The sequence below is a fragment of the Cyprinodon tularosa genome, unplaced genomic scaffold (genome assembly GCF_016077235.1).
Source record: "Cyprinodon tularosa strain WSP-4 unplaced genomic scaffold, ASM1607723v1 ctg679, whole genome shotgun sequence".
NCBI classification, from domain to species: domain Eukaryota; kingdom Metazoa; phylum Chordata; class Actinopteri; order Cyprinodontiformes; family Cyprinodontidae; genus Cyprinodon; species Cyprinodon tularosa.
Window position 1 is genome coordinate 296746 of NW_024039428.1, and position 22905 is coordinate 319650.

At 38.8% G+C, this 22905-nt stretch overlaps 1 protein-coding gene across 1 annotated transcript in view; it reads right to left on the bottom strand.

The window, feature by feature from the left end:
* Positions 1-13447: 13447 nt before the first annotated feature.
* The window catches only part of zmp:0000001114 (suppressor of tumorigenicity 14 protein homolog), a 46050-nt gene continuing 36592 nt past the window's right edge, over positions 13448-22905 (bottom strand). Inside the window, exons 12-18 of the mRNA XM_038267591.1 lie at positions 22721-22749; positions 21356-21472; positions 20908-21027; positions 20337-20514; positions 17766-18034; positions 13935-14071; positions 13448-13809 (exon numbers count right to left, since the gene is read on the bottom strand). Coding sequence (XP_038123519.1) covers positions 13648-13809; positions 13935-14071; positions 17766-18034; positions 20337-20514; positions 20908-21027; positions 21356-21472; positions 22721-22749 — 1012 coding nt within the window. The 3' untranslated portion in view covers positions 13448-13647. The remainder of the gene's footprint in view (positions 13810-13934; positions 14072-17765; positions 18035-20336; positions 20515-20907; positions 21028-21355; positions 21473-22720; positions 22750-22905) is intronic.

A 22905-nucleotide genomic window follows, 5' to 3' on the forward strand; every position in this document is an offset into this window, starting at 1 on the left:
GGGTAAAGATTCACAACTAAGCTTTCTGCATTCCGTCACCCAGTCGCCTGGGTGCTGTTGAAGAACCACTACGTGAACGTGTCCCTGGTTTTGGCAGCTCCAGGCAGTTAACAAATGAGTCAACTCTAACTCCTGGATGTTTTAAAGCTCAAAGCATGGACTCTAAATCTGACACTCTTGCCTCCAAAGCTACAAAAATACTATACTTATTACACATTATCATCACTAAAGGAGACAGATGAATGATGAATGAACTAAACATCTGACCCAGACATTAGGAGAGAGGAGAGGAATGTTTAAAAAGAGTCAGACAGATTCAGTAGACGCATAACACCTCTACCCCTGACCCTCCTGTCACCTCCACACTGACAATCAACCCTGATCCTGTCAGGGGACAACTGAGCAGACTCCGTTCAGGCAAGTGTGCAGGCCCGCATTGATGTTAGCCCTGGAGTGTCCAATGTCTGTGTCCCCCAGCTATTTGGAGTCCTCCACAGCATCTCCAGCCAGTCTTCACAAGGTCCGTGTGATGTAGAAAACGTCATGCATCATTCATGTACACCACACCCCAGTGGCTCCAAGGTCTACAGACCCGTGGCGTTGATGTCTCACATCATGATGACCCTGGAGAAGCTCATCCTGCAGCAGCTCTGGCCCATAGTCAGACCATGTCTGGATCCCCTCCAGTTTGCCTACCAGCCCGACTAGAAGTCAAGGGTGCCATTATCTACCTGCTCAACCGTGTCTACTTCCACCTGGACACGCCAGCAAGCACTGTGAAAGTCATGTTCTTTGACTTCTCTAGTGCATTCAACGCCATCAGGCCTGCTCAATTGGGTGAGAAACTGAAAGCGATGTAGGTGGATGCCCCCATTTTTTCCTGGATTGTGGATTACCTTACTGGCAGACCACAGTAGGCACGCCTGCAGCACTGCATGTCAGAAAAGGTGATCATCGGCACCAGGGCCCCACAGGGGACTGTCCTCTCTCCTTTTCTCTTCACCCTATACACCATAGACTTAAGCTATTGCACAGAGAGCTCCCACCTTCAGAAGTTTTCTGATGACTCTGCAGTAGTTGGATGTATCAAAAATGGTGAGGAGACAGACTATGCACATTCTCCATTCAAGACTCCCTTGCTGAAGAAAAAGCATTTTGAAGCTCATTTAAAGTTTGCTGCATAACATTTAAACAAGCCTGTGAAATACTGGGAGAATATAGTCTGGTCTGGTTTAGGAGACATTACGCTGTTTTTGCCAACAAAGGCTATACTGTACAAAGTATTCAATGAATTTCGGAACGAGTGTTAAATAAGTTTTCCGTCTGCCATTTCACTTATTACACATAACTTAATTTCTGGATATCTATAGCTTGATTTCTTTCAATGTGTGGATTGCATGGATTGTTACCAATATCTGGTAAAAATATCATGCCAAACGCACCTCTAGGAATTATAAAATAATTTATCAAGTCCAAGGATTCCAAAGCAGTACATTAACTTAATCACCAACTCACACATTGTTGATGGCAAGTTTTAACAATAGCTGCCTAGGGACACACAGACAGAACCAGAGTTTTCACATGTGCCACCCATGAAGGTCCATGTTTTCCTCCACAGGAAATACTTAGGAATCTATGGAGTTTTATTCTTCACCACTACTGAGGTGCAATAAAGCAGTTATTTTGTACAAGAAGGGACATTCTAGAAACCACTTGCTATGAATATTGAAAGGTAATCTTACCAAGGGAAGACAACTTAAGGGGAAGACATTAAAAGCAGCATCAATGTATACAAAAGAAAAGAAATAGGTGCATTCTGGATGCTATATTTGCAAGGGTGTCCATTCTTTTAGCTTAACCCTTTGCTTGCCGTCTTCTCCAGCTTTTGGTCATACTTCAAACCATCCATGATGGTTTGATGACGATCTTTTATTTCCAGGGGGATTATCTAAATGAGTGGTCATCCTAATTGTCAATCATTCTGGTGATATCTTTATGTAAGCCCTTCCTACATGCTCGTCCTGTTAGCTATCTTTTTCTGTGCATGCGCGATTTCAGGCGTAGATCTGTGGTAAGCTTTGTTTTCAGACAGTCATTGAAGTTCACCTTTCTCACCACAGTGCTTTGAAAATGGCCAAGGGTCATAATGAAAGACCTCCAAAGAGCTTTGTGCAGAGAGCTCTCCTGATAAAGCTTTATGGGATTTGCTATCAAAGTGGCCCGCTGTCACCATAGGGTGCAGCTATCCGATAGCGGCGACTAATAACAAAGATGGTGCAAGAACCCTGCAGTGGACCAACGGAGATGTGATCATCTGTCCGAGCGGTAAGTTGACTAAGTTCACTATAAAGTCCCCGGTCTATATAGTGATTGAGGGATTTAGGGGCTAGGGTGGCTGCTCGGACACAGTAAACTTGTATGAATCATGAGAACAGCAGCTTTTAAAAAGAGCGTGCACAATGGTCTCGCAAGTAATTTTGAACTGATGCAGCTTGCAATTTATACCCAATTCATTTATATATTCAGAAACTAGAAGGTGTTAACTTTAAAATAAGGCATCACACATGTAATTTGGGTTTACAGTCCCTAAGTTATTTGCTTTCCATTCGGGTATGCAAAATAGGCAAGGAATACTTCTTGAAGCAGAGTCCCAAGGCTTTATAATATGATCTGTGGTGACAGTTTGGTTCTCATGGCAATCAAAACAGCAAATTGAATCAAGGTTATATTTATGGAGACTTTAGAGGCATTTTATCAGGCGCCCTTTGTGTGAAGACAAGAAACCTGTGCCATGACTGTTGACATTTTTCTATTATGCATTATTAAAAGGCGAACGTCAGACCTGTCAAAAAGGCTAATGCTAATGGGAAATTAAAGTCCAAACACGCCACTCTTACAGACTTATATTAAAGACCTTTGCCTTCACAGCAAGTGTAAATCATCCATTTTTGAGGTATGCCAGTTTTAGCAGACATGAACACTAAGAATATAAATACATGGATCTCATATTTCTATTAAAACTACAGTATCTATGCTTGAAATGTAGAAACTTTCCTAGGGATACATGTGTGTTGTCCTCCATTAGTGTTGTGGTCCCTGGAGATGTGGGTATACTTGCCCTCTTTTTACCCCAAAATTCCGTTGTAGTATTTACTCAGGGTCATCTAATTTCTGCTATTTGATCTCAGGAAGGAAGGATTATGAAACAACTAAACACTGGCCCATAGACCAGTGAGAGACAATTATGGATTTTTAGTGAACTATTCCTTATTCCTGAATACATCTATGGATAACACCTATTCTCTCACTTCATAAGTCAGTAGTTTCCTTTGTAAACTGTCTGTTTGAAAAGCTGATTTGCAACAGTTAGTGTGGGCTACTGTTAAAAAATTAACACAACTTAATCAGGAGCAGTTTGTTGGTATTGCTGGTCACACAGGCAGCTTGCATGAATATACAATACAGTTGAGGCAAACATAGTGTTTGAGTTATTTCTCAAAAACTTTATTTAAATAAAAGATTTTAGATGTGAATTTTACATCCTTGTTCATATTTCAGATTATATTTGAAAATTAAATCAAATGCATCAAAACCAATTGGATAAACTGAAAAGTTGATAAACTCTTAAAGTTGAAATAAAGACTAGCTTGGTGTAACTCATAGACATATATACTTATATCATATGATGATTGGAATTCATCATTCAAACCATTCAATAAAACAATCTATAACATAACAATATGTAACATAAATAAAATGCATTTCCAACACATTAACAGTGATATATTCTCCTACCCCAGTACTGTCGAGCCCTGACATGTTATTAACATAATTGACGAGGTCCAACGATAAAAATGACCCAAACCCACCTAACGTAGCAGACATCCAAAGTTGTGGCGACATCTTTTGCTAAGGGCGAAAATGCACCCTTACTGACAACATCTTGTCCAACGGGGATGGGGGGCAGAGTGGGCATCGATGTGGGCCTAACCGTAACAGGGTAGCCTTGCTAACATTAGCTGAAGTGCTGACTAATGTTAATTCATGAGGATGTTTGTAATTAGGAAATGAAAATGTTGTTTGACTGGCAAGTTGAGTTGTTTGACTAGCTTGATTCTTTAAAAATCGTCAAGGCAAATTATTTAGAGTAAACTTGTAAACGTTTTTTGAGCAAAATTAACATCAGCGTAAACCGCCCTTCTCTGCCTCCAATTGGCTCACAAGTCATACCTAAAGTTAACCTATGTAATCAGTTAAGGCAGTGAGTACTAGAAAATTAGAAGCAGAGCAGGGCAGGCAATTGATTTATCATCATCATTTGGCACAGAGATTCTTTGGTTCTGAGATTCTGCCAAATAATGTAAGATGTAATAATCTAAGATCATGTGGGATTTGGAATTAAATATACGCAATGTCAACTGAAAAATAAGCTGTTTACCCATGTATAACTTGGACTATATCACTGAGGTCCTCAGAGCATCTTCTGTGATTGGAAAAATCTGTTTCCTATTAATTCCCTTTATATATATTGATTTATCAGTGCTGATTTTCATTTGATTGTTTTTTTTTGTATTCACTCGGGATTTGCCCAGATATTTTTGTGTATTAGGGATTGTTTAGAACAGGCTAGACTCCTTCCCCTCAAGATTTATTCAACATTTTACTGTTTTCTTCAAATGTCTGTAATGTATGGGTTACATTTATGTGGAGACCTTCAAGTTAGCGAGATAAATCTTGTCTAGATAAGAACAGGGCAGGACATCAAGCTGTGATGGCTGTTATGATTGTCTTGTTATCATCTTTGCAAATATAAAATGTGCTGACTGACTCAATTACTATTGATCTACTTTATTTAATTGCATTGCATAGTTGAACACTTTTTTCCTATGACAATTTAACATTGTCAGCAGGATCTGCTATTACTGATTTTTTTTTTTCCAAAGACTGCATTTGTCAGCAGAGTCAGGTACCACTTGAAGCAGCAGTGTTCCAGCACCCCATTTAGAAGTTTAAGGGAGGAAGGACTTCTGTCGTCGAAGTCCCTAGGGGTCGGCGGGAGATGCAAACTCCTGCTTTGAGACGGATGGATAAATCTTCTGTTGGCACAGTTTAAAGTCATTTATTTTAAGAGAAAATTTAGAAAACTGCTCAATAGATTACAGAAAGATTATTTTAGAAAACTAAATATAAATGAAATTTTAGTTCCAAAAATGTATTTGGGAAAAAATACTAAATCAAACTAAAATAAATAAAATCAGTATAATATTAAAGAACCTAACTTAAGGTGTTTAAATACAGAGCAAATAAAACAAGTTAAATACTGATAACTCTTTCTATTGGGGAGAGGAACGGTAGGCTAATGTGGCGTTTTCCACCTAAGAACAAAAAGAACATTCACAAAAGGATTACTTGAGAGGGCCCCCTAAAGCACTAGAGGGAAGGCTGTAGGTATCACCAGAAGGTCCTTGATTTTACTTAGACATAAGTAATCTATAGAGGGATCCCCGTCATTATCCAAGTGTTACCTGTCTAACCAGTATGTACATATTGAACACGGGTAAATTAGTTAAGAATAATGGGACAAATTTGCAGTTCTAATAGAATGGGAAAAAAGACAAGGTTCCAGGAAATTGCCTACCCCCAAGGAGAAACATTTGATTTTATGCTAATAAAACGTGGGCTCTAAAGCACTGCATGCATTAATGACTGGATCGCATTTGCAGATTTTCCTCAGGGAGGTTCTGATAATGTTGCAACACTAAAAAAAGTTGGAAGATAGATAAACCAATATGAGAAGAAATTAGTGGCTAAAAGGAATTTAAGGCAGGAAGAGTAACAGACTTTGAGAAAACAAAAGGCCTCTTTAAAATGTTGGATGATGGATGAAGCTGAGAGATGTTTTAGAAAACAGCAAAACAAGGAGATGCAAATGAAGACAGGATGAAAGCAAGGATGTGTGGAACATCTGAAAACTGCTTTGTGTCTGCAAAACATGCTGAAACACACACACCAGATCCTCCACCATACAACCCATTCTCAAACACTAATTCTTTTGTTTCTTCCTCTTTACACCCTGATTTGCAGGGTTGTGGTAACCTTCTGAGAGGACTTGAATGTCTGCCCCTTTACCCCTCTTGTTAAACTGCAAGTCCATTCTCAACCAGACAACAGTTCGTCCGCAGCCTCAGCGGTGTTTGGAATCATGCCATAGTAACCCAATCACAAGCTGCAGGACCACAGTAAACTTCACAAGCAGCTGGGGGTAGCTCTTATCGACTTGCTGCCCAGCACCAGAGACACTGTGTCCGAGCCTATAGCTGGATTTATGCTTGAAGCATCCGCAATGTCCGTGTGGCCAAATTATGACAATTTGAGCTTTCACGGCAATCAACGGACTCCATGAAGCCAGAATTTTCGCACGCAACACATAGAATTTTTAAAATTTGTAACTACGCCGATAGATCCGCATGGAACACATGGCGAGCGAGCAGCAGCTCTGGCTGGTGATGGTTTGCAAATGTAAACATCTACAGACATCTCGTTATTTAGCTCATACTTATCAACACATTATGGAAAAACTCCAGGAAAGAAATTGGTGTCACTCTTAAATGGCATGAAGAGGCTTTGTCAAATAAACAGCTGTATTTTTTACTTCCTTTTGTAGTGCAGTGTAGTAATCTGGAGGTTTGAATATTCAAGGGCCGTCCAACCTCTGCACCAGAATGCGGACTGACTGGATAAGTTGGAGGGGACCAGAACTGACTGCCAGTCAACACATCTGAGCGGTAATGCACCACACCTCGTCAACAAACAAAAAAGTGTTGCGGTTCTTTGTACTGATGTTCCCCTTACAATCAAACACACACAGGTTCTTTTTCTTGCAGAGAAGACCTGCTTCATTCTAAATATTTTGATCTTTGTGATGACTTGACCTGGTTGACATGCTATTTCTGCGTTAGAGTTGAAATCTGAAAGACTGGTTCCAACATATGCTCAGTTTGACTCAGAGGGCTAAAAAGCACCTTCAATGTTTCAGATGACAGCTTGTAATCAAAATATATATTTAAGGTAGAATCAGGAGCAAACAACTTCTGTTCTTTAGGATAGGTGAGTTCTCTGTTTCCCCAAAACTTAGTGTAAACTATGTTTTTTTAAATTTCTGCCTCTGGACAAATGACAAAAGAGTGACAAAAGTTCTGCCAATTGTTCTCACCTACATGAGAATAATACTAAGGGTGAAGGTTAACCATAGTCTTTTTTAGGTGCTTTTGGTTTGGTAGGTCTTCAAACTTGGGCACTGGACCTTTGGCTATGCCTTTACTCTTTACTTCCTTCTATGATGATAGCATGTTAGCTTACTGTTGAACCTCTCCAATATACTTTCTAAAGTTTCACAGATGGTGAGGGAGACTTTTCCACCAAGGGCACCTGGTTATCTCCATTCCTTCATCTACTAAATACATCATGAAATAAGGAGTCACTTCTTACAGATTAATTACCAAATGAGGTTTTCCGCAGCAGCCAAGATGGCATGAAGCGCCACAAGACCACTGATTAGGATGCCTGTCTTTTTAGCAAAGACATTTTCTCTGCTCTTGGTGGAAATACTTTTTTTTGATAACAGAAAAAGACAGAAAGAAAACTATTTAACAACAAAATAACTATGAAAAGACATATAGATCCTATTTAATTTCATCTGTTTTTGTTGCTGCTGTTAAACTGTTCTGATGGTGTATTTCATTGGCAAGATAATTCAAAGTGCTAAAAAAAAAAAACATAAAATGGAAAAAAGATAGACTGGAAGGTCACTCAAACAAATAAGTTTGATCTAGATTTTCAGCAACTTGGTGTTTCAGTAGTGTTACAGCTTCCTAGGAACACACCTTGTTCTAGTTTCTAAGAGGGGGAGGCTATGATAGGACACATTTGCTGAGGTCCTGTTCTGCAACACTGACATGATTAACGCCCTAGAAAAATCTATGGCAATATGCTTTACATTCATCCAAACACTAGGTGATAAGTAATGAGCTTTGGAAAAATACAGGCATGGGACTTTAAAAAGCACTTCGAGGCGATATGTGTCTGTTGCTGAACTCTATCAAGTGGGTGGACAGAAAGACAAAAAAGGTTTGGGCTGCTCAGTAATCAACACACAATGAATTCTGTGCCTGCAGCCCATGAGTGAAGAAGCCAGAGAGCCATTAGGGATGGAGAATCTCTTTGGTATTAAATCAATTTGTCATATGCGCTGCTCCTTAAGATGGGGGCTCAATTACTTGAGTCTAGATGATAACTCAAGGCAATTAAGGCCCATCCCTGCCCAGTTCAGGCTTCTACACATGCTCTCTAATTGGAATCTGTAACAGCAATCATGGGCCAGAATGAGGAGAATCATTAGATAGGGGGTCAGCAAGTGCCCCAAGGTTCTTCTCAATCAATCATCCTGATCAGAGCCTAATTATACCATTACATACGTTTTATCATTTCTCATTTTTCACTACACCAAAGACACCACATCCCACAAGTAAACCATGATAAGTGTCCCCTTAAAGCGTTATTTAAGAAGATCCCACAACAGCCCACCAACATAAAATTATTCATGTTTGACAGGAAATCAACTTGGGTTTCAGAGTTTGTGCTTGGTGTCATGCAGCTTTTAGATGCCCCTTACAGCAGATTTTAGATGCCCTAATAACCAAATAAAATGTCTACCTCACTATGGTAGCAGCCGTTCAAAATGGCCCTTCCCAGTCAAACGCCAGCCAAATGGCAGCCCACTTCCCTCCAACTCCCAGCGAAATCCCTTCCGACTTCCAGCCAGTGGAGTGACCCCCTCTTGCATATTTTTTTACTCTGACTCCACCCTTTCACTGAATTACAAAGTCTGACCAGGAGACTATGCTTCTCTTTAGATCTGAATGTCCACAAATCATTAAAGAAAGAATATTTTATGACAAATAATGTTTAAAAAGGAATTGTAGGGGACCAGCCAAGGGCCAATCAAGGAAAGTGGGTAAATTTTGAATGGCTAATACTTTAGCATGCAGTCTGCCAAGCTTGTGCTATTGAGGTCATATTGGAGTCAGGTATGATGAAGCAGAGACGCGTATAGAAGTTTTAGGACCCTCAAGGGCTTTACTGTCTATTCCAGGGGTCGGCAACACAAAATGTTCAAAGAGCCATATTAAACCAAAAAAATTATAAACCTTACAGGCTTATATATAAGCCTCCTAAGGGCTCTGCGTGTATATTTGCCCACTATCACAATGACTAAGTAGGTTTAAATACATAATAAGCATTCATGATTAAATGTTTATTTTCCATGCAGCACATTCTGGAGAAAAATACACACCATGTGACTATCTGCTGTATGATATTTGTTACTTTAAGTTTAACTTCCATTACAGTATTAATGTATTATGATTTCTTGAATCAATGGAATTATCCATCTATCCATCCATTTTCTGTCACGCTTATCCCAAGTGGGGTTGCATGGGGTGCTGGTGCCTAACTCCAGCTGTCTACGGGCAAGAGGTGGGGTACACCCTGGACAGGTCGCCAGTCCATCGCAAGGCAACAAACAGGACAAACAGGACAAACAACCATTCACACATACTGTAATGAGAATTTAGAGAAGCCAATTAACCAAACAGTCATGTTTTTGGACTGTGGGAGAAAGCTGGAGTAACCAGAGGGAACCCACGCATGCTCAGGGAGAACATGCAACTCAAACATGCAGAAAGACCCCTGGCTGGGAATCAAACCCAGAACCTACTGAGCAGCCCTTGATGGAATTATAGAAATACAATAAATTATTATTTTGAAAAAAAAAAATTGAAATATGAATAGGACTCCTGTAGTTTTAAACCTCCTTGTAGAAATAAATTGCAGTCCTCTTCAAACCACAGTAACAACAAAATCCTCTTCCTTATTGGGACAACAATGCAATAAAACTCAAAGTGCAATAAAACTTTCAAAACAGCAGCCTTTTGATAAGGTAAGTAGGCTATGTAAACAAACATAATTGCGACATAATTTAATTACAGAGCACCCACTGGTTTGGCACCATCCCCTGCTGAAAGGTGTTGCAGGCTATGACGTGAATCGTATTTGATAGAAAGGTTTACATTTATTGTTTAAATTTATTTATGGAATTATTCAATTTTTTACAGCAATAGAAAACACAAAGAACATTTGTTTGTCCTCCCACACATTATATTAAAAGAAAGGAAGAAACAAAGAAATCCATCTTTCTTCATTTTGCTTGCTTGAAAAAGCTCCAGCGAGCTTCAAGGGGGGCCCTAGAGCCACAGGTTGCTTTCCTCTGGTATAATCCATAAGTCTCTACATGTAATCCCGAAGAGCTACCGTTCTGGATATGTAAGATGAAACCTTTTTACACCACAGCTGACTCTAATTAAGTACCTCTTCAAAAGTCCTCAAGTTTGGCGAAGGCCTGGTAATTACACAATTCATGTAGTTTTTCAGTGGAAAAGTAATCTAATTAATTACCTTTCACGACTGTTACGTTACTTGAAATAAGATGCAGCAAATCACCACAACTATCAACAATCTATCTATCTATCTATCTATCTATCTATCTATCTATCTATCTATCTATCTATCTATCTATCTATCTATCTATCTATCTATCTATCTATCTATCTATCTATCTATCTATCTATCTATCTATCTATCCGTCTGTTCATCCATCCATCTAAACAGACAGATGTTTGATCAGCAACAGATGAAGGTTTTTTGCTGTGCATATTCCAGTAATTTCCACCAGATGCCACTATTCACCAAGCCAGAACCGGGTAACCTTGAGAGACGCCCCCAACAAACATTTGGCAATCTTGGCAGCAGCTGCCTACATATGCAGCAGCTGCCTATAGCAGCTGTAAGATTAATCTGTAACACAGAGTAGGATATTTTACAGGACACCAAGGCATCGACTGATTTATTTAAAACAAATAATCATTCACGCAGCACAAGCAGTTACTGGATTAAAGGTAAGATTAGTTTAGTTTAGAGAAAATAAATAGTTAAAAAATTTAGCTGAGGGATTGAATGACAGAATTGTGTCTTGTGTTAAAGTGAAAAGTGTGTTTCTCAAAATGATAGTGTATGTGACTGAGTGAGCAAAGTGAGAAAGGGACACAGAGGGATAGCCATTGCCATAGATAAACTGCTGCATTATTTAGTTATCTATAGCTTTCCTTTATCATGATGATCTTCATCAGGCTAACCAAAGGAGGAACAGGGCCAGGACAAGTACTTGACAGCAGAGTTCTTTTGTATCATTTCAAGTATCAAAATCCTTTTAGGGGTGACAGTTTTGAGGATAACTTGGTAATGTATTTATGTTGACGGCACAACTCTGAAACAACACAGCGCGACGGCAGATGCCAAGGTACAGGGTATATATATTTTGCCAGGAAACAGTATTATACCCCAGTTTCCTGCCATCCTGTCGTATTAGCGGTCATCCATATTATTGTATTACAAAATTATACAAAAAAACATTAACTTGCGTCCTTAAACGGAACTGTTGCTAGAGTCATAATCTGATCACCTATTTGTAGTTTGCAATTGGTTAACAAATGATCATTTTAGATTTCTGGTGCACCTATCTTAAAATATAATGGATACTCGAGGTTGAGTGGGGTTGTAGGACGGTTCGCAGGTTAATTTGTAAAATTTCCTTTATTTTCATATACAAAACTTGATTGGTATGGCTTTGACCAAATAAGGTATTATTTGGCAGTAGGAGCTTGTCTTGACACCCCTGTTTTCAAGTTAACTATGTTGCTCACAACAGGGAGGAGAAGTAAATTGTTCTTACAATTTCACTGTCAAGAAGGGATGAGTTTTTTTTCAACAAACGCATTTATTATGCAAAACAAGAATGTAACAAATACAGGTAAAGCAGGTGACACACAGTATTAAGACATTTCACAGTCAGATAAAAGTTTATTTACATAATAATCTTATAAAAAAAACCAAAAGCAAACAAATGGTCACACCATTTAGAATGGAAATATGAAAAATAACCACATCTCCCTTATGGGATAACCTGTTAATCATAATTAAGGTATAGAGGTTAAAGTAAAGCTGGATTTATGCTACTTAAGTATAACAATTAGTATGTTCGATTATTTAAGAGACAACTCATGCTTTAATGATTTAAAAAAATAAAAGGTAAAATATTAGCTTTTTTCTATGCTAAGATATTGCACATTTACAAACCAGCTCAAGTCTAGTCTTCCTTAATACTTTAAAAGAATAAACATTTACACTTACGTTTTACCAATTTATCGAATTTATCAATTTTTCAAAACATGTCAGACATAAAATCAACTATCCTGTCAGATCGGTTGTTATTAGTAATATCATTATCTTTGGTTTAACTCTTGACCTTCTGCTTCAAAAGTCTCCTATTATCCCAAGCTTTAATCAGAGACCTGTGCTAGTTGGATCTACTGTTTCACCTCCACATATCAAATTGTATCTAAATCTTTACAAGTTAAGGCAAAAGTCAGTAAACAAGCAGGTATAAAAACAATAACAAAAAGATTGATGGGAAATAACAAGCTGCAGTTTTTACCTAGTTTGGCCCAGCAAAAAACCATATGTCATATTTAAAGGGTGGAGCATTTTCCTAATCAAACATTCCTAATTAACATTACTGATTAATGCAAAAATATTGCTTCCATTCCACCCAGCTCTTGGTATTTATGCATTCTTATAACATAAACAGCAATCATAAGAATGATGGTTCATTTTTCCCAACTGATAATGTCAGTTTTAGTATTTCCGCTTAGGTCTGTATCTTTAATAATATTTAAATTTTAAGGCAGTGACAGTATTATGGAAGATTAATTTGCTATCAGAAAAGCTACTGAAATGAGTTTGAATAAGTGAAACAAAACTATCTTGCAAATAAGATATTTTTTTATATGATGCACATAGAAAAAAAAAAAAAAACTCAATGTTGATTAGGCCAAGACAGATGTTTGAAAAGGTAAAACAAAGCAACCATTTGGATTCAGAGACACCTCCATCTTACTGGGGCGATGGAGGTGTCAGATGCACTAGATGCGGCACCAGCTTTCAGTGTCCTTGGCAAGAAACTTCTCCCGCATTGCCTACTTTGGATGGTCAATGAACGGTAGCCTCGCTTCTGCCAGTGAGCCCAAGGACAGCTGTGGCTACAATGTAGTTTGCCAGCATTAGTTTTTGAGTGTGTGCGTGAATGACTGAATGTAGTGTAAAGTACTTAGGTTAAGTCTCCTCACTTGTAAAAGCACTATATAAGTACAGGCCATTTATCATTTACATTTTACTGTAGACAGTATCGAACAGTGACATATTGCTTGAATATATGGAAGAACAACACGAAGGAAAGAGGTACCTTTGAAAATTGTTTAAAATGAGGGTTCTCCTGTGGGAGATCGCCAAGGAAATAATTTAAGCATTTATATCAACAGTTGGGCCCCAATAAACAGTACGCTACCCTGACTGTTAAAGAGATTAAACTCAAAGAGAGTTGACCTGAATCATAATAAAATCATACTAAAATGTTATGTGTTCAGCATTTTTAGGACTCTATTATTCTTACTGCTGCTCCTCACATCATCCTGATCTTTAAATGTTTGTTTTCTCCTTGATCCATTCTCTGAACTTGATAACACGGGAGTAGATTCCAGGCTTGTCCCGTTGAGCGCAGCCCTCACCCCAGCTAACAATGCCAGCCTGAAACCACTTCCCGCTTTCCTCAAGGCATGCCAGGGGGCCTCCAGAGTCTCCCTGCAGAGTGTCATATGTGAACAAGTAATAGATAATTAGATTGGGTTTGGATGTGAGGGCACAGCAAACACAAAGGTGTCAAAATCTCCCCCCTTTCCTTCTTTTCTGATGTTATACAGTCCCACCTGGCATGCGTCGACTCCTCCTTCAAGGAATCCACTGCAGAACATCCTGGATGTAACCCGGCCCCCCATGAACTTATTACATACTTCATCATTAATGAGTTTCACTGATGCCTTCTGAAGCATAATCGCCTTGCGCCCTTTAAAGTGGAAAGAGAAGGATCAGCATGTTATCATGTAACCATCTTACCTTCATAAGAAAGGTTTAGGAGACACAGTGAGAGTCCATGCTTATCTTAGAGATAGGGAAGGTGACTTAAAGAGAGTCATAACTAAAATATAACGTAAATATCTTGAAAATAGCCTGTACTATTTGACTCTATTCAACTAATATATCGTTTAATGATCAGACTGACACCTCAGTAGTGCAGCGTCAATGCACATATAAGCCTGTGGCCTATTTACACGGAATATACTTCGGGTTAAAAGGTTCAGAGCTGTCCGGCGGATATGGTGTCATGTTAGATGGGTCCAACCTAGAAAACAACTGAAGATTTCCATTTAAGATTTTTGGGATATTTTTGAGTATACAGGTGCTGGTCATAAAATTAGAATATCATGAAAAAGTAGATTGATTTCAGTAATTCCATTTAAAAAGTGAAACTTGTATATTATATTCATACATTACATACAAACTCATATATTTCAGATGTTAATTTTGTTTAATTTTGATGATTACAAATGACAACAAATGAAAATCTCAAATTCATCATATCAGAAAATTAGAATATTACTGAAGACCAATAAAAACAAAGGATTTATAGAAATGTTGGCCAACTGAAAAGTATGAACATTTAAAGTATGAGCATGTACAGCACTCAGTATTTAGTTGGGCCTCCTTTGGCCTGTATTACTGCAGCAATGCGGCGTGGCATGGAGTCGATCAGTCTGTGGCACTGCTCAGGTGTTATGATAGCCCAGGTTGCTCTAATAGTGGCTTTTAGCTCTTCTGAATTGTTGGGTCTGGTGTATTGCATCTTCTTCTTCACAATACCCCATAGATTTTCTATGGGGTTAAGGTCAGGAGAGTTTGCTGGCCAATTAAGAACAGGGATACCATGGTCCTTCAACCAGGTACTGGTAGCTTTGGCACTGTGTGCAGGTGCCAAGTCCTGTTGGAAAATGAAATCTGCATCTCCAAAAAGTTGGTCAGCTGCAGGAAGCATGAAGTGCTCTAAAACTTCCTGGTATGTGGCTGCGTTGACCCTGGACCTCAGAAAACACAATGGACCAACACCAGCAGATGACATGGCACCCCAAACCATCACTGACTGTGGAAACTTTACACTGGACTTCAAGCAACGTGGATGAAGTGCCTCTCTTCTTTTCCTCCAGACTCTGGGACCTTGATTTCCAAAGGAAATGCAAAATTTACTTTCATCAGAGAACATGACTTTGGACCACTCACCAGCAGTCCAGTCCTGTTTCTCTTTAGCCCAGGCAAGACGCTTCTGACGCTGTCTGTGGTTCAAGAGTGGCTTGACACAAGGAATGCGACAGCAGAAACCCATGTCTTTCATACGTCTGTGTGTGGTGGTTCTTGAAGCACTCACTCCAGCTGCAGTCCACTCTTTGTGAATCTCCCCCACATTTTTGAATGGGTTTTGTTTCACAATCCTCTCCAGGGTGCGGTTATCTCTCTTGCTTGTACACTTTTTTCGACCACATCTTTTCCTTCCCTTCGCCTCTCTATTAATGTGCTTGGACACTGAGCTCTGTGAACAGCCAGCCTCTTTAGCGATGACCTTTTGTGTCTTGCCCTCCTTGTGCAAGGTGTCGATGGTCGTCTTTTGGACAACTGTCAAGTCAGCAGTCTTCCCCATGATTGTGTAGCCTATAGAACTAGACTGAAAGACCATTTAAAGGCTTTTGCAGGTGGTTTGAGTTAATTAGCTGATTAGAGTGTGGCACCAGGGGCCATCAATTTTGAACCTTTTCACAATATTCTAATTTTCTGATATGATGAATTTGAGATTTTCATTTGTTGTCATTTGTAATCATCAAAATTAAACAAAATAAACATCTGAAATATATGAGTTTGTATGTAATGTATGAATATAATATACAAGTTTCACTTTTTAAATGGAATTACTGAAATCAATCTACTTTTTCATGATATTCTAATTTTATGACCAGCACCTGTATAGACACTACTCAAAAAAATTAAAGGAACACTTTGTAATCAGAGTATAGCATCAAGTTAATTAAACATCTGGGATATTGATTTGAATGGTTTTACAGGTTGAGGCCACTGACATTTTTTCCCCTCCTCATCTTTTCTGACTCTTTTTCACCAGTTTTGCATTTCGCTAGGGTCACTGTCACCACTGTTAGCATGAGGCGCTACCTGGACCCTACAGAGGTTGCACAGGCAGTCATATTCCTCCAGGATGGCATATCAATACGTGCCATTGCCAGAAGGTTTGCTGTGTCTCCCAGCACAATCTCAAGAGCATGGAGGAGATTCCAGGAGACAGGCAGTTACGCCAGCAGAGCTGGACAGGGCCGTAGAAGGTCTACAACCCATCAGCAGGACCGGTATCTGCTCCTTTGTGCAAGGAGGAGTAGGAGGAGCACTGCCAGAGCCCTACAAAATGACCTCCAGCAGGCCACTGGTCTGAATGTCTCTGACCAAACAATCAGAAACAGACTTCACGAGGGTGGCCTGAGGGCCCGACGTCCTCTAGCGGGCCCTGTGCTCATTGCCCGGCACAGTGGAGCTCAATTGGCATTTGCCACAGAACACCAGAATTGGCAAGTCGCCACTGGCGCCCTGTCCTTTTCACAGATGAGAGCAAGTTCACCCTGAGCTCATGTGACAGACATTAAAGGGTCTGGAGAAGCTGTGGAGAACATTATGTTGACTGTAAAATCATTCAACATGACCGGTTTGGTGGTGGGTCACTGATGGTCTGGGGAGGCATATCCATGGAGGGACGCACAGACCTATACAGGCTAGACCGCGGCACCCTGACTGTCATTAGGTATTGGGATGAAATCCTTGAACCCATTGTTCCTGCCTGATCTGGATTCTGTTTTGTCTGTTCCTGCCTGATCTGTATCCCTGACCAGGATCGGCATCCTGCTAATCCCCAGGAGCTGCAGCACTGGGGACGTCAGCTATCAGCCCATCTGCTGGATCGCACCCCCTTCAAGGGTGATGGACTGAACTGCAAAACCAGGTAAGTGACTCACTGAGATCATCATCTTCAGTCAGATGACCATGATCACTCACCTGTGTTTCTCCCACCAGAGTGTCTGTGATTGGGCGGTATATATATATATATATATATATATATATATATATATATATATATATATATATATATATATATATATATATATATATATATATATATATATATATATATATATATATATATATATATATATATATATATATAGTGGCATCTGGCTGTTTTTTTCTATATATATATATATACAGTATATATATATATATATATATATATATATATATATATATATATATATATATATATATATATATTTATTTATTTATTTATTTATCTATTTATTTTTTAAGAACACACACTGTGAGAACAAACAGATGAGTGCTGCAGGTCTGGGTTTTGGCAACAGTATCATTAGAAAACTTTGCAATGCCTCTTTAAGTGAATGGCGCAGATCAGACAAGATCACTGAAAAGTGACCTGATAAAGAAGCAGTTAAAATAAGCCAAATAAAGAAAACAGCAAAAAGGAATAATATGACAAATTAGTGACTCGAAGATCACAAAGAAGCCAAAACATTACTTCTGCAATAATAATTGTAGAACAAATGTTAACTATAAATCAGAGAGTAAAAACCCAATACCTCCTTCCCGTGTAACTCCCCAGCCTGTGATCGAGCACGTCATTCCTGGAGGAAAGACATGAGAGGATGCAGGGAGGCAGATTGGTTGGACGGTGTTGCTGAACTCTAGAGGCTCACTAAGCTTTAGCAGAGCAATGTCGTAGTCAGAGGTCACTTGATCATAAGATGGGTGGAGGATGATTCTCTTCACTTTACGCATCTGAGCTTTCTCTGGCTCATACTGAGACTGCAATCCACTGTACGTAATCCAATTGGCTTGAAGACCATGTCTGTTGAAACATTACAAACATTAGGTAAATAATTTACTTATATTTAATCCCTGTTTTTTTTTTGTTTTTTTTTTCAGGATTGTTCACAACTTTATCCTTCAACTTTCTGCGGTAGTCCTTTTTTGTAGTTGTTGTGGCTCAAAGCAGTATTTTAAACTGGACCTGCTGTCCTTTTTAGGAACATGTCCAAGGAAGGAGACTCCGAGTGTTAGGTTCTCAGAACTGGGTGAAGTTGCAGTTTACCTCTCACAGGGTGGCAGGCTAATTGATTTACGGTAGCTTCCATTACCTCAGTCAGTGGTGACCTTTAAGAAGGAGCAGGCTCCCTCAGGCAGATGGTTATTGTATCCAGAGCACTTCAGGATCCACTCTGGCTAAGACTTTCATTGTATCTATCCCCTGTAGGCTTATGTCCTGCTCCTTCCACAGCTAACCTACACAGCACACAAGTATCTGTACTTTCTATTCCTTACATTTTTAAAACAAACGTCACTCGTTACTCTTGGCTTCAGTTTAATGTTTATAAATATTTATTTCACGTCATGTGCGCCATCTAATGCAGATCATTGTCTCCATCCACATCTAGTGAAAACTAGTGTAATTGGATGAGTTGTATAACACAAACACTCATTGGTTAGCTAAAGGAAATCATCAGAAGCAAGCAGGTGTTCTTGAAACTGCAAACGCGAATAGTCTATGCCATGCTACAATGAACGGATTCAGAAAAAGATTTTGAAATGTCTGAAAGGTCGGACACAGGCGAGAACGTATCGGGAGATGGAGACCAACAAGACCTCCCTCTTCCTTGGCCCTATCTCAAAGAACATTTTGAAATAGTTGAAAAATTTAGCTTTCAATTCATATAGTGGCATCTGGCTGTTTTTTTCTAAAGGTTACTTTATACTTTTAGTTTTTGGAGCACATACTGTTTCACTTTTACTTAAGTAAAGAGGTCAAGTTGATACTTTTACCAGAGTGTTTTTAAACTGCATTAACTATACTTCTTCTTAAGTAACAAATTTGTGTACTTTTGACACCACTGTTTCTTGGGTGAGTATTTGGGTGCTATTTTTACTTCTTTTTTAAATAGAACTTTTTTCACATTGTCTGGTTTAAGACGGTTTCTTTGTTGACTACTTTAGGCAATTTAAACAGTAAATTTATCAGGTTGTGTGGACGTTTTGAAGACCCAAATGCAGAGAGGTGTAAGCACTGATGAGTTTGGATGATTTATTAAAGTCCAAGGGGAACAGAGGCAAAAATACTGAAAACCAAACAAAAACCAATAACGTGAGGGGAAATATGTTAGAGAAGCTAGAGACTAGAAGGCAACAAAATAAACGTCTACAACACACAAGATACCAACACTGAATGAAGGCTCTGGTGCTCTTTTAAGCCGAGCACTATGATTATAAAGATTATTTTCACCTGTGTAGGCTACCCAAGTTCTCCACAAAGATCTTCTACAATAGAGATGCACAACTCTCACTAACTCACACACAGAAACCCTGACAAAATTATTAAGACAATTTAATTGAGATAGATAAATAGGGTCAAATAATATTAGGGAATAAATGTCGTACTCATGCTGGTGTCTTTAGTATGGAAGAAAAAACAAAAAGATAAAAAATTGTGATGTACCATCACAATCATCATCTGCTTCCAACAAGCTAAAATCTCTCCCTCCGGGATCATGGACTTCTCCTAACCATAAGCTGCCTTAAACTACTTAATGCAACATGCCATCATCCATACTCCTCCACTTAGCAATTTGTCTTGCCTTCCCGAACCCCCGCAGTTGTTTCCATATTCTGCTCTCCTTTTGCATATCCAAGAAAATAAACTGTTTATATCTGCTTCTCTCTGTGCTTGTTCCTACCTAAAGAGTCCTTTTCTTAAGCAAAAAGTTGGATGACAGAACATGCATTTCATACAATCCTTGTTAAATTAATATAACTTCAACAAAAACACAATGTTAAAAGATGCTTTAAAATACCAGATTATTTCCAAATCTTAGTGTTTAACACTTTACAATAGTTTTATCTTAGTAAACTCAACCATTTTGATATTGTAAAAACATTTCTGGAAAACAACCAGCTGTTAAATGGTTGTATCATGACTGTGCTTGCACTAATATGGTTATAGTTATGGTTAGTACGGTATCAACAGCCTGAATTGATTTGTTTTATTGATCAGAATTAAACAAAAAAAATATTTGAGTATAATGCAAAGAAAAAGTCTTAAAAGTCATATTAGTTGTTTGTTCTGTGCGTGTCTGTAAGTGCAAGAGCCTGTTACTCACTCATGGGAAAATTTGAAACAGTGAGCTGCAGACAAAAGCCACCTATCCGAGATGATTGAGGCGCCGCAAGCATGGCCAGATGTCCTGAAGTGAAGGCTGACCTGCCAGGGCCACTCTCCACTGTCTGCGTTCTGCCCTCCTATGATGCGTGTCATCTTGTAAGGCCTGATGCCGCAGTCTTAAATTCAACAGAGATTTACTTTAAACTTATTTAATGGTCAGAATGCCAGTCATTGCTGTTAATGATATAGATTATATGTAAATCCTAATAAGAAACACAGTATAAAGACAAATAAAAAACAGGAAAATAAGGAAACTCTGAGGCCTAAATATGAGAAACATATATATCAATAAAATAACACATTTAGACATGAAGCTGCTTTTAACAAATAATAAAAATGAAGTAGCACATGCCCTGAGGCTTTTTTCCTAACAGACAGCCCAACATGAAACTTGCCTTAGTAACTATAATCTAGCTTGAATGACACTGACAAGATAAAATAGAAAAGAAACAAAACAAAAAAAACAATTGAACTGTCCAAAAAAAAAAGAAAATTGAGAAATTTCTCACCGCAGTGAGCTTCATCTGAATTATCAGAGCAGTCACTGACATGGTCACATTCAGCATTCACCTTGTTGATGCATTTCCCACTGTCGCATTTAAAGCTGTAGTCAGAGCACATATTTGGGGCTGCAAAAGGGGTTGAAAAAGAACAAAAGTGAAAACACACATTTAACTGGTAAAATACTATGCAATCAGTGAGAACACAGTGTGAGGCTTCAATGTAAGCAGATTGCGTTGATTGGGATTAAGGCCTAATATGCCTCCATATTCACAGAATTAAAACTCAAAAGCATGTGAGCATCTATGAACGGTACAGAGAAATCTGAAAGACATTGATGAAGAAAAAAAAGGTCGGTGGTAGAAAATGAAAGATGGAGTTAAAGAACAATGACAAGAAAAATATTTTTAAATAAAATTATGTCAAAAACAAAAAGTGTTAATCTCATCTTCTTACAGGATTTGCATGTGGCCTCATCATTTCCATCCTCACAGTCCATTACATTGTCACATACAACATCTTGAGGAAGACAAACTCCATTTCCACACCTCCACTCGTTTGGTTCGCAATCAGCTGTCAAATAAAAAATTTAGGAGAAAATTAATATAGACATCATACAGAAGGTCGACCTGTAGCAAAGATAATTTTAGCACCTGGCATCATATTTCTTGCAAGCATTAAAAGAGCTTTGGGATAAGGGAACAAACTGTATCAGCACCAGGCATTAGCTGGGGGCAACAGTGGCGTTGGATGTAGGAGTTTGCCCTGAAATCAAAGGGTTGACGGTTCAAGCCCCGACTCAGACTTTCAGTGTTGTTGTGTCCTTGGGCAAGACACTTCACCTGCATTGTCTACTGATGGTGGTCAGAGGGCCAGGTGGCGCCAGTGTACAGCAGCCCTGCTTCTGTCAGTGAGCCCCAGGGCAGCTGTGGCTACAATGTAGCTTGCCACAATCATTGTGTGAGTGAATGGGTGAATGAATGTAGTGTAAAGTGCTTTTGTCAAGTCTCCTAACTTGAATAAAGGTGCTATATAAGTACATGCCATTTACTGCTACTGCTATTAAAGATTTTTAAAGTTTGGTTTCAAAGCAGCTCAAGTCTTTGACCATGCCATGTGATTATGACAGCACAATGAGCAGACCTAATGTCCCATGAACAACCATTTAAAACCAGCTGACCATTAAGTCAACACAGCTGGATTACTTCAGATTTTACAAAAAATCTCTGTCCTTTGGGAATGCAGGTTGTTTTTCCTGCTGTCTCTATTCATGCCTACAAAATTATATTACCATGACTACTATAGCTTATAGTAGGGCTGGGCGATATAGAAAAAAAGCTTATCGATAAAAAAAAATGCTTATTGATCGATATCGATAATTATTGAAAAGATTTGAAACCATATTTTATGTGCAGCTCTGCCTGGACTTTTTATAATATTGCTAAATGATTGAATTTTAATAAAAAAACAGTTCGACTTCGAATTAAATCTTTATTTAACCAACTTTTTTAACCATAACAGAATTGTTTTAAAGAAAAATAACTTAAGAGACCTGAGTTATGTTATTAAATACTGACAAAGAATAAACTTAAGTGACCAGAAAAGTGACCAAAATTAATATAACAAATAAATAAATGCCCCCCCCCCCCCCCCCCCCCCCCCCCCCCCCGTTTCCTGCTTTAACCTGAGTTATTACTTTGAAGTTTCTGGCCCCTCAGCATTTTATCTCAATTGTTAGAACTACGTGGGAAACTGCCCAGAACTGAAAATATATATATATTTTCCGAAGATTCCTCGGAGGAGAGCCGCGTAGGGGCATACACAGCTGGTACTCCTGCGGCTGTGAGCGGCTGAGATGATAAAAAAAAGTTGGTTTCGTTATCAGACTGGTTTTCACTGGTTCCCGACACATTTTCTAGATGACTGTGGTTTGTTTTTGGTCCGACTTGCCATGACCGAAATACTGCCAGACTGCCGAACTACAAAAACCTTTCTTTGAAACAATT